Source organism: Lichenostomus cassidix, chromosome 2 (genome assembly GCF_008360975.1).
Source record: "Lichenostomus cassidix isolate B80296 chromosome 2, HeHo_3.0, whole genome shotgun sequence".
NCBI classification, from domain to species: Eukaryota; Metazoa; Chordata; class Aves; order Passeriformes; family Meliphagidae; genus Lichenostomus; species Lichenostomus cassidix.
In genome coordinates this window covers 152,616,340-152,628,372 of record NC_139482.1, presented here as the reverse complement: position 1 = coordinate 152,628,372, position 12,033 = coordinate 152,616,340, and the positions used below count along the sequence as shown (strand labels likewise).

The following is a 12,033-nucleotide window of genomic DNA, read 5'->3' as shown; positions in this document are numbered from 1 at the left end:
TGATTCTGTAACTCACCAGAGGCACTGAGCACAGCTCTGCATGTCTTATGACTAAAAACTGGGGTGTTTCTGTACCTTGGATCACAATAAAGGAGCTGTTTGACAAAACTGCAAGGGACTGAGGTGACAGCTATGGGACAGGTAAAAGGGACTTGGGGAATACCTGTGCCTCCCTTGGGCCAGCAGGGTGGCAGAGTCACCTCTGCTTGCAGGAGAGGTCACCTGTCCTCTGCAGAGGGCAGTGATGTTTATGTAGAAACCCAGAAAAAAATCAGTGGGAAGCACTGAAATGGTTTTCAGAACATTCAGAGGGGAAATGTTATGGATATTTGGATCAGATAATCTATTAAATCACATCAAAGGGTCAGCCATGGTCATGTGCAGGGACCTGTGAAGTGTGAGGCACAGAAATGTCAGGTGGCACCCGCAGTGTCCCCTGGGTGAGGCTGGGCTGGAGTGACCACAAAACCAGTATGGCACTGGGGTGGCAGCCTGGGGGGGGTCCAGAGGAATGGGGGTTCTTGGGGTGACAATCCAGGGTGAGGGTCCCTGTCACAGCACCTTGGGTGGCACCTTGGGGTCCCTGGGGTGACAGTCTGGGAGGGGTGGGGGTGCCTGTCACAGCCCCCGGGGGTCCCTGGCGTGGCACTCCGGGGTTGGGGTCCCTGTCACAGCCCCCTGGGGGTCCCTGGCGTGGCACCCTGGGCTGGAGGGGTTGCAGCCCCAGCGGCTCGGGCTAGAGTGACCAGTAAAACCAGTATGACACTGGGGACACTAGGGCGGGCGCTGGCCCAGACTGGTCTGCACTGGTGCATATTGCCCCATGCTGCTCCATACAGGTCTGTGGTACCCCTTACTGGTCCATACTGGCCCTTACTGTTCCGCACAGCCCCATATTGTCCCATACTGTTCTGCACCGCCCCGCACTGCCCCACATTGTCCCACACCGCACCGCCCCGCACCGCACCGCCCCTTACTGCCCCGCACCGCCCCATATTGCCCCTTACTGCCCCTTACCGCCCCATATTGCCCCTTACTGCCCCTTACCGCCCCATATTGCCCCTTACTGCCCCGCACCGCACCGCCCCGCACCGCCCCTTACTGCCCCTTACTGCCCCACACCGCCCCATATTGTCCCACACCGCACCGCCCCGCACCGCCCCGCACCGCCCCACACCGCCCCATATTGCCCCTTACTGCCCCGCACCGCCCCGCACCGCCCCATATTGCCCCTTAGCGCCCCTTACTGCCCCGCACCGCCCCATATTGCCCCTTACTGCCCCATATTGCCCCTTACCGCCCCATACCGCCCCATATTGCCCCTTACCGCCCCTTACCGCCCCGCACCGCCCCTCTCCACGCCGCCGCCTCTCCCTGCTCCTCCCCGCGCGCGCTCCCTCCTCAGGCCCCGCCCCTCCTCAGGCCCCGCCCCTCCTCTGGCCCCGCCCCTCCTCTGGCCCCGCCCCCCACAGGCCCATCCTTCCCAGTCCCCTCTCCCATTGGCCCCGTCGAGTGACGTCGACAAACCACGCCCCCTCCACCGGCAGCTGACGGCGCCGCCGTTGGACTCTCCGCCTCCAGGCCCGGAGCGCGGCTTCCCATTGGCTGTTTTGCCCTTCTCTCCTCCCTCCGTGCTCTTCTATTGGCCGTCTCCCCTTTCTTCCCGCCCCCTGCGGGCGCTGATTGGCTGCGCCGCTGAGGGGAGGCCGTGAGGGCGGCCAAGATGGCGGCGGGGTGAGGCGGCGGCGATGGCGGCGATGTCCGGGGCGGAGGAGCGCGATCCCGGCGGCGGCCCCGCCGCCCCCGCCGCTCCTTCCGCGGCCCCGCCCGGCCCCGCGGCTCCGGCGGCGGCGGGGAGCGAAGGCGGCGGTGCCGAGGAAGCGGCGGCGCTGCTGCTGGAGGCGGGCGCCGACCCCGACGCGCCGCCCAAGAAGCGGCTGAGGACGGCCGGGAGCGGCCCCGGCGGGGCTGAGGGGGCTGCGGGCAGCGTGAAGCTGGAGGAGCGGCTCTACTCCGTGCTCTGCTGCACCGTGTGTCTCGACCTGCCCAAGGCCTCCGTCTATCAGGTACGGTGGGACACCGGGACACCCCCCGGGGACACCGGGACATCGCGCGGTGGCACCGTCACACCCCCTTTGGGGACGGGGACTCCCCCTTAGTGACACGGGGACTCCCCCTTAGTGACACCGGGACACCCCCTTGGGGACACCGCCGGCCCGTCGAGGCCACCTCGGTCACCAGTGGGCCATTGAACAGCTCCCCCCCGCCGGGGGCCACCAAGTGCCACCCCTCGGGGGCTTTTTGTCACCTCTTGGGCCGCTGACACACCCCCCACCCCTTCTTGGCCACTGAGTCCTCCGCCAGGGCCACCAAAGCCATCCCGGAATGTGTCTGTCTCATGGGCCACTCAACTCCCCTCCAGAACCTCCTTGTCCCCTCATGGGCCACCGAAACCCCACAGGGTGTCCCTGTCCCTTCATGGGCCACTAAACCTGCCCCAGGGGCCAGCAACGTCTCTGTTTGTTACCTCATGGGCCACCAAACCTCCCCAGGGCCACCAATGTCCCTTCAGGGCCACCAGAATCCTTCCCAGAACATCCCTGTCCCCTCATGGGCCACTAAACCTCCCCCAGGGGCCACCAGCCTCCCCCAGGGGCCACCAAAACCCTTCCCAGCATGTCCCTGAAGTCCCCACAGGGCCACCAAACCCCTCCTTCCCCAGGGTGTCCCTGTCCCTTCATGGGCCACTGCATCCCCCCTGGGGCCACCAACCTCCCCCAGGGGCCACCAAAATCCCCTCCAAAGCCTCCTGGTCCCCTCAGGGGCCACCAAACCCTCCTCAGGGGCCACCAGTTCCCCCTTGGCCCCCCATGGGCCACTGAAACTCCCCCCCACTTTGTCCCCTGTCCTTTGTCCTTCTGGTCTGGGGACCTCAGTTCCATCCCAGTTCCTTCCAGTTCATCCCAGTTCCTTCCAGTCCATCCCAGTCTAGTCTGTCCCAGTTCCATCCTAGTCAATCCCAGTCCAGTTCCTCCCAGTCTGTCCCAGTCCAGCCCAGTTTGTCCCAGTCCATCCCAGTTCCTTCCTGTGGAGGGGAGTTGGGATTTTATGGATTTGGGAATGGGGGGATGAGGGGAGCTCGTAATTCATCCCTGATCCTCCTCTTCCCAAAAATCCAGGATGGGATCCAATTAATTAATTAATTAATGCAGGGGCACATTAATTCTGGGGTGGGATCAAATCTGGGATGGCATCAAACCCAGGGGTTCAGTAATTCTGGGATCTCATTACATCTGGGGTCAAATCTGAGATTAATTAATCCTGGGATGGAATCAAACCCAGGGACTCGTTAATTCTGGGGTTGAAATCACGCAGGAATGGCATTGCTAACGAGCAGCTGGAACTCAGCTGGGATGCAGGAATGCTCCCTTGGCATTCCCTTTTTTGGGGGGATTCCCAGCTTTGGGCATTCCTGTGATTTTGGGGGCATTCCCATTTCTTTTTGAGGGATTCCTGTTGAATTCTTGGAATTCCCATCTCTTTTCTGGATTCCCATAATTTTTGGGGGCAATTCCCATCTATGTTTTGGGATTTACTTCTATTTTTGGGGGGCTTCCCCTCTGTATTTTTTAAGGGTTCCCTTCTATTTCTTGGGATTTCCTTCTATTTTATTGGCATTCCCATCATTTGGGGGGATTCCCATCTGGTTTTTTGAGATTCCCTTCTGATTTTTTTGGGATTCCCATCTCTTTTGTGAGGACATTCCCATCTTTTGGTGGGGGGGGGAATTCCATTTGTTTTATTGGGATTCCCATCTAATTTTGGGGATTTCCATCTTTTTTCCTTGGAATTTTCCTCTATTTTCTTGGGATTCCCCTCTCATTCCTTGGGATTCCCATCAATTGCTCAGGATTCCATCCTTTGTTTTGGGATTCCCGTTTAATTTCAGGGGGATTCCCATCAGTTTTTCACCATTCCCACCTTTTGTTGTGGGATTTTCAACGGGAAAAGCCAGAGCCTCCCCAGGATTTTCCCTGGATTCTCCCATATCCAAACCCAAGCCATTCCTGATATTCCCAAATCCTCATAGGGAAAACTCTTCAGACCTCATGGAAAATCCCAAAACCTGTGGATTTCCGTGAATTTTCTCTCCCAGTTTCGGTGGAATTCCCATGAGTTTGGGAAAAATCCATTCCCAGGGCGTTGGAGCCTTTGGGAATTTTGGGAATTCTGGGAATTCTGGGAATTTTCCATCCCTATTTTGGTGCAATTGCCATGGATTTGGGGGAAATGACAGCAAAAAAGGTGGAGAAATGGGAATAAAAAAGGAATATTAGGGATAAATAATAGGGAAAAGTGTGGATCAATAAAGTAGGAAAACAATAAGAGATAAGATGGAAAACTAAGAATAAATGAGAAATATTAGAAGTAAATAATAGGGGAAAGTATGAAATAGTAAGGTGAGAAAATGGGAATAAATGAGAATAAATCAAATGGAAGCATTCGTTAAAAAGGTGGGAAAATATTGATAAATAAGATTAAAAATTAATACTGAATGGAAATATAGTAATAAATGAAAAAAACAAAGATGGGAAAATAGGAATCAATGGAAAAATAGTGATAAATGGGAAAATAATTATGGAAAATAAGAATAAAATTGAAGAGAAGAATAAATGGAGAAATTGCAATAAAAGGAAAAATAATAGAAAAATAATAAGAAATGGAAAAATAAAAAAGAGGGAAAATTAAGTAAGATGGAAAAATAAGAATAAAATGGAAAAATGACAATAGATAAGATGGGAAAATGAGAATAAATAATGTCGAAAAATAATTACAAAAGGGGGAAAATAATAAATAAGATGGAAAACCAACACCAAAAACATGCAAAAGTAATAATAAAAATAAAGGGGAAAATGGTCATTAAAAAAAGGAAAATTATAGTAAACAAGATGGAAAAACAGGAATAAATAAGAAAATGTATAATAAATGCAAAAATAAGAGTAAATGGAAAAATTATAATAAATGGGAAAATAGTAGTAAAAAAGGTGGAAAAATAATAATACATTGAAAAATTACAAATGCATGGGAAAGTAATAAATGGAAAAATGATAAAGAAAGATGGGCAAATCATAATGTATGGAAAAATCATAATAACTGGGGAAATAATAAAAAAGATGGAAAAATGGCAATAAATTGGGCAACCCCACCAATAAATGTGGAATATTAGGAATAAATAATAGGGAAAATAGGGAAAATAACAATAAATAGGATGGGAAAGTGAGAGTATATGGAAAAATAACAACAATAATGAGGATGGAAAAATTATAATAAACAAGATCAGAAAGTAATAATAAATAAGTTGGGAAAATAAGAATAAATAAGAAATATTAGAGGTAAGTAGTAGAAAAATATATTAATAAATAAGGTGGGAAAATGACAATGAAAAAAGATGGGAAAAAACAATTAATGGAAAATAATAATAAATGAGGTGGAAAATAATAAATGGAGAAATGATAATAATGAGGGAAATTAATTGTAAATAAGATGGTATAGTTATAATAAACAAGATGGAAAAATAATAAAATGGAAAAAGTAAAATAGAAAAGTGGCAATAAATACTTGGAAAAGTAACAATAAAAAAGACAGAAAATTATTATAAATAAGGTGGAAGGATAGTAAGGAATAAGATGGAAAAAACAACAATAAATAAAGTGGGAAAATATCAATGAACAAGGCAGAAAAATGATAGTAAATAAGGAATAGTGGGGTGGATAACCGGGATAAGCACCAGGATTACTGAGGAATATTTAGGATATGATATATAGAATGTAATATATAATCCTATAATATATGTGGGATACATTCCCAGGGCTTTGGAGCCTTGGGGATCCTGGGAATTTTGGAAATTTACCCTCCTTATTTTGGTGCAATTCCCATGGATTTGGGGGACAAATGATAGGAAAAAAAAGGGAAAATGGGAATAAAAAAAGGTGGGAAAATGATTAAAAAGAACGTGGGGAAATGAGAATAAATAAGAAATATTAGGGATAAATAACAGGGAAAACTATGGCTCAGTAAGGTGGAAAAATGATAAGGAATAAGATGGAAAAATAAGAATAAATGAGAAATATTAGGAATAAATAATAAGGAAATATATGAAATAATAAGGTGGGAAAATGGTAATAAATGTGACATAAAAATGAGAATAAAGGTCAAAACATGTTCACAATGAAGGTGGAAAAGTATTTATGAATAAGATGCAAAATTAATACTGAATGGAAACATAATAATAAATGAAAAAAAAAAGGGAAAATAAGAATATTTAGGGATAATCCCTTGGATGAAGATGTCCCTGAAAAACCAGAATAACCCTTCCCATGAGGTGTTTTGGGAATGCTGCCTTCTCCAGAGGCCTCAGTATGGAATCCCTCACGCCGTGCCTCAGTTTCCCTGATCCCGAACTCCCTGTTTCCGCAGTGCACCAACGGGCACCTGATGTGTGATCCATCCCTCACCCCGTGCCTCAGTTTCCCTGATCCCACAATTCCCTGATCCCAAATCCCCTCTCTCTGCAGTGCACCAACAGGCACCTGATGTGTGATCCATCCCTCACCCCGTGCCTCAGTTTCCCTGATCCTACAATTCCCTGATCCCGAATCCCCTCTCTCCGCAGTGCACCAACGGGCACCTGATGTGCGCCGGCTGCTTCATCCACCTGCTGGCGGACTCGCGGCTCAAGGAGGAGCAAGCCACTTGCCCCAACTGCCGCTGCGAGATCTCCAAGAGCCTCTGCTGCCGCAACCTGGCCGTGGAGAAGGCAGTGAGCGAGCTGCCTGCAGAGTGCGGCTTCTGCGCCCGGCAGTTCCCCAGGTCACTGCTGGAGAGACACCAGAAGGAGGAGTGTCAGGACAGGTGAGCGATTTGGGGTGATTTATGGTGGATTTGGGATGGTTTAGTGGGATTTGGGGTGATCCCAGTGGGGTTTGGGATGGTTCCACTCCCTGCAGAGTGCAGGTTCTGCGCCCGGCAGTTCCCCAGGTCACTGCTGGAGAGACACCAGGAGGAGTGTCAGGATAGGTGAGCGATTTGGGGTGATTTAGTGGAATTTGGGATTGTTTAGTGGGATTTAGGGTGATCCCAGTGGGGTTTGGGATGGTTCTGCTCCCTGCAGAGTGTGGGTTCTACACCCGGCAGTTCCCCAGGTCACTGCTGGAGAGATACCAGAAGGAGGAGGATAGATGAGGGATTTGGGATGGTTTAGTGGGATTTGGGGTGATCCCAGTGGGGTTTGGGGTGGGTTTGGGTTAGGGTTTGGGATGGTTCTACTTCCAGCGTAGTGCAGCTTCTGCGCCCAGCAGTTGCCCAGGTCACTGCAGGAGAGACACCAGGAGGAGTGTCAGGATAGGTGAAGGATTTGGGATGATCCCAGTGGGATTTGGGGTGGTGTAGTGGGATTTGGAGGGGTGTGGGAGTAGTTTATTGAGAATTCAGTGCAGTTTATTGGGATTTCGGGGTGGTTTTTGGCAGTTTTGGGCTGGTTCTGCACCAAATAATTCCCAAAATCCCTGCGGCTTCTGTGCCCTGCAATTCCCCAGATGACAGATCCTGCTGGAATTCATCCAGAGGGAATTTGGACAGGCTTTGCGATGGTTTTTGGGGATTTCTGGATGGTTTTTGGGAATTCTGGGTGGCTTTTGGGCTGGAATTCATCCAGAGAAAATTTGGTGGGAATTCAGGATGATTTTGGCGGGAAATTGGTTTGGTTTTTAGAAGGATTTTGAGATGGTTTCTGACAGATTTGGGCTGATTCTGAACCCAGCAATTCCCAAAATCCCTGCTGGAGCAGCACCGGGAGAAGGAATGTCAGGATAGGGAAGGGGTGGAATCATCCACAGGGAATTCTGGCTGGTTTGGGGGAATCCTGGATGGTATTGGGTAATTTACCTTGTTTTTCCCAGATTTTGCTCTCTCCTCTGGATCCAACTGCGGATCTGAGGGTTTTCCTTGCATCTCCCAGATTTTCTACCCTGCTTTTCCACGTCTCTCCCAGATTTTCCATTTTTTCTCCCAGATTTCCCACTCTGCTTTTCAATGTCCCTCCCAGATTTTTCTGTCTGCTTTTCCATTTCTCTCCCAGATTTTCCAAGGATCCAGGTGCTCCAACGGCTGCTTTGCCACATCCCTCCCAGATTTCCCACTCTGGTTTTTCATGTCTCTCCCAGAATTTCCAGTTTTCCAGCTGCTGCTTTTCCACGCCTCCCAGATTTTCTGGATCCAGCTGGGATTCTGAGGGTTTTCCATGCGTCTCCCAGATTTCCCACTCTGATTCCCACACCTCTCCCACATTTCCCACTCTCCTTTTCCCCATTTCTCCTACATTTCCCAGGGCTCCACCTCCACCCCCCATCCCGTTGTCCCTTCCCCAAATCCCACTCCACACCATTTTTCCCCGTTTTTCCCTGACTTTTCCCGGTTTCCCCGCAGGGTGACGCAGTGCAAATACAAGCGGATCGGCTGCCCCTGGCAGGGCCCTTTCCACGAGCTCTCGGTGCACGAGTCCGAGTGCACGCACCCCACGAAAACCGGGAACGAGCTGATGGAGATCCTGGACGAGATGGACCAAACGAGGAAAAAGGAGATGCAGCTCTACAACAGCATCTTCAGCCTGCTCAGCTTCGAGAAGATCGGATACACCGGTACGGAAAAACCCCGAATTCCCGCAGTTCCCACGGTTCCCAGCCCCGCTGATCCCACAGGGATCTCCCATCCCGAATTGCTGCCATGCCGGGGTTTGGCTCCCAGGCGCAACCAAAGTGAGGATTTCTCGGATTTTATTCCCGGTTTTCCAAAGGGTTTTCTGGCCCCAAGAGGGTTTCTGGGCCCTGTCCCGGTGTTGTTGTCTTGGTGGAAAGAGGGAATTTGGGATTTTTCATTGAATGCTTGGGTGAATCCAAAGGTTTGGGGTTGAATAAGAAGGGAAAAAGGGGTGGAGAGGGAACTGGGATGGGGTGGGATAATGGGGAAGCCTGGTGGGAAATGGGGAGAATTCTGGGAATTGTGTAGGATAATGGGGAAGCCTGGTCGGACCACATGATAATTCTGGGAATTCTGCAGGATAAGGATGAGTCCTGTTTAGGATCTGGTGATGATTCCAGGAATGTTGCAGGATAAGGGTGAATCCTGATGGGAGCTGGTGAGAATTCCTGGAATGCTGTGGATCCTGATGAAACCTGTTAGGATCTGATGATGGTTCTGGGACTTTTGTAGGATACTGGTAGATCCTGTTAGGATCTGGTGATAAGTCTGGGAATTTTGTGGGATAATGATCAACCCATTTGGGATCTGGTGATATTTTTGGGAATGTTGTAGGATAGTGGTGAATCCTGTTAGGATCTGGTGACAGCTCTAGGAATGTTTTGGGATAATGGCTGAGGTAATTTGGAAACTGGGGATAATTTTGGGAATGCTGTAGGATAATGGCAAATCCTTGTAGGCTCTGGTGATGATCCCAGGAATGTTGAAAGATAGTGGTGAACCCTGTTTAGGATCTGGTGATAATTCTGGGATTGTTGTGGGAAACTGGTAAACCCAGTTAGGATCTGAGGATGGTTCTGGGAATACTGCAGAGAATCCTTGACAGTTATTTAGGACCTGGCGATGATCCTGGGATTGTTGTAGGATAGTGGTACAGCCTGTTAGGATCTGCTGTGGGATGCTGGTGAGGCCTGTTAGGATCTGGTGATTATTCTGGGATTTTTGTAACATCCTAGTGAATCCTGATGTGATCCTGTGATAATTGTGGGGTTTTTGTAGGATATCCTTGAGCCCTATTTAGTGATAATTCTGGGTTTCTTGTAGGATAATGGTGAACCTTGTTAGGATTTGAGGATGGTTCTGGGATTTTTGTAGGATAAGGGTGAATCCTGTAGGGATCTGGTGATGTTTGTGGGCTACCAGTGAGCCCTTTAGGAATCTCCTGACAATTCCTGCCCTATCCCAGTGCTGTTCCCAGAGGTGCAGCTCTGTCAGACTCCATGGCTCTCCCACGAGACACTGCCTGACTGTGCTCAGCCAGTCCTGGGGGAACTGGGATGGACTGGGAGCAGGAAATGGGATGGGTTGGGATACTGGGGAGCCCTGCTGGGAACTGGGATGGGCTGGGATACTGGGGAGCCCTGCTGGGATGCTGGGGAGCCCTGCTGGGACACTGGGATGGATTGGGAGCAGGAACTGGGATGGGTTGGGATACTGGGGAGCCCTGCTGGGATGCTGGGATGGATTGGGATACTGGGGAGCCCTGCTGGGATACTGGGATGGATTGGGAGCAGGAACTGGGATGGGCTGGGATGCTGGGGAGCCCTGCTGGGATACTGGGATGGGTTGGGATGCTGGGGAGCCCTGCTGGGATGCTGGGGAGCCCTGCTGGGATGCTGGGGAGCCCTGCTGGGATACTGGGATGGGCTGGGACACTGGGGAGCCCTGCTGGGACACTGGGGAGCCCTGCTGGGACACTGGGGAGCCCTGCTGGGAGCAGGGATGATTCCAGGAATGCTGTTAGGGTCTGGAGACACTGGCAGGTTGGCTGTAGGACCCTGGTGACATTTCTCGGCACACTGTGGGCTGCCGGTGAATCCCGTAGGGTCTCGGCGCCCATCCCAGCCCGTCCCAGAGCCGTTGCCAAGGTCTCCCTGTCCCGCAGAGGTGCAGTTCCGGCCGTACCGCACGGACGACTTCATCACGCGGCTCTACTACGAGACGCCGCGCCTCACGGTGCTCAACCAGACGTGGGTGCTGAAGGCGCGCGTCAACGACTCGGAGCGCAACCCCAACCTGTCCTGCAAGCGCACGCTGAGCTTCCAGCTCATCCTCAAGAGCAAGGTCAACTCCCCCATGGAATGCTCCTTCCTGCTGCTCGAGGGGCCCTACGACGACGTCAAGATCAACCCCGTCATCTACCACTTCGTCTTCAGCAACGAGAGCAACGAGACCGACTACATGGCGCTGCCCATCGTCGACTCGGTGGAGTGTAACAAACTGCTGGCGGCCAAGAACATCAACCTCCGGCTTTTTATATTCCAGATCCAAAAATAAAAATGACTTGGGAAAAGGAAAAACGTGGGGGAGAAAGGAAAGGTTTTACACATCCCTCCCTCCTCTCGGATCTCCCTCCCCGCCCCGCCCGCCTCGCGAGCCGACAGCAGCCGGGCCTGGTGGGGTTGGGGTTGGGCTGGGGAGAGATGGTGGAACGGTGCTTGGAGATGGGCTGGAGTGTGGAAATCGGTGGGAAAGCGCAGAAAATGGGTGGGGAGCAGACAGAGATTGGTGGGATTGGCTTGGAACCGTCGAAAATGGCTTGACTGTGACAAAAAATGGTGGGAAAGCATCAAAAATGGCTTGGAAGTGACAAAAAATGGTGGTGAACCATCAAAATCGGCTTGAAAGTGGCAAGATTTGGCTTGAAAATGGCTTGAAAGTGGCAAAAATTGGCTTGAATTCATCAAAATTGGCTGAAAGTGGCAAAAAAATGGTGGGAAACTAATAGAATTGGCTTAAAACCATCAAAAAGTGGTTTGAAACAAAAAGTGGTTTGAAAATGACAAAAAATTGTCTGAAAGTGACAAAAATTGGTGAGGGACCAAGAGAGGGTGTTGAAATCGTAAAAAATGGCTTGAAAGCCACAAAAAATGGTGGGAAGCCAATGGAACTGCCTTGGAATCATCAAAAATGGCTTGGAAGTGACTAAAGATGGCCTTAGCGCAACAAAAATAGGTGAGAAACCAAGGAAAAGGTCTTGAAATCATCAGAAATGGGTTTGAAAATGCAAAAAATCAGCTTGAAACCATCAAAAATGGCTTGAAAGGGAACAAAAATTGTCTGAAAGCGGGAAAAATGGGTGAGGAATTGAGAGGAAAGTGTTGAAACCATCAAAAATTGGTTTGAAATTGTCCAGAAATGGATTGGAATCAGAGATGGGTTTGGAAGCCACAAAAGATGGTTTGAAAGCAGCAAAGATTGGGTTGAAACCATCAAAAA

The 12,033-nt window shown here is 50.3% G+C and overlaps 1 protein-coding gene across 1 annotated transcript; it reads left to right on the top strand.

Annotated features, from left to right (window-relative positions):
• The first annotated feature begins 1,692 nt into the window (after positions 1–1,692).
• Positions 1,693–11,465, top strand: ZFTRAF1 (zinc finger TRAF-type and ring finger containing 1). Its single transcript, XM_085053920.1, has 4 exons — positions 1,693–2,066; positions 6,674–6,912; positions 8,485–8,696; positions 10,700–11,465. The coding sequence occupies exons 1-4, from the start codon at positions 1,749–1,751 to the stop codon at positions 11,089–11,091; spliced, it is 1,161 nt and encodes a 386-aa protein (XP_084910046.1). The 5' UTR covers positions 1,693–1,748; the 3' UTR covers positions 11,092–11,465.
• The last annotated feature ends 568 nt before the right edge of the window (positions 11,466–12,033 follow it).

Bases quoted from the DNA above. Each gene is read 5' to 3' on its own strand.
- ZFTRAF1 (XM_085053920.1), top strand. From the start codon at position 1,749: ATGGCGGCGATGTCCGGGGCGGAGGAGCGCGATCCCGGCGGCGGCCCC. The intron at 2,067-6,673 runs GTACGGTGGGAC...CTCTCTCCGCAG, and splicing joins CCAAGGCCTCCGTCTATCAG to TGCACCAACGGGCACCTGAT. The intron at 8,697-10,699 runs GTACGGAAAAAC...CCTGTCCCGCAG, and splicing joins CGAGAAGATCGGATACACCG to AGGTGCAGTTCCGGCCGTAC.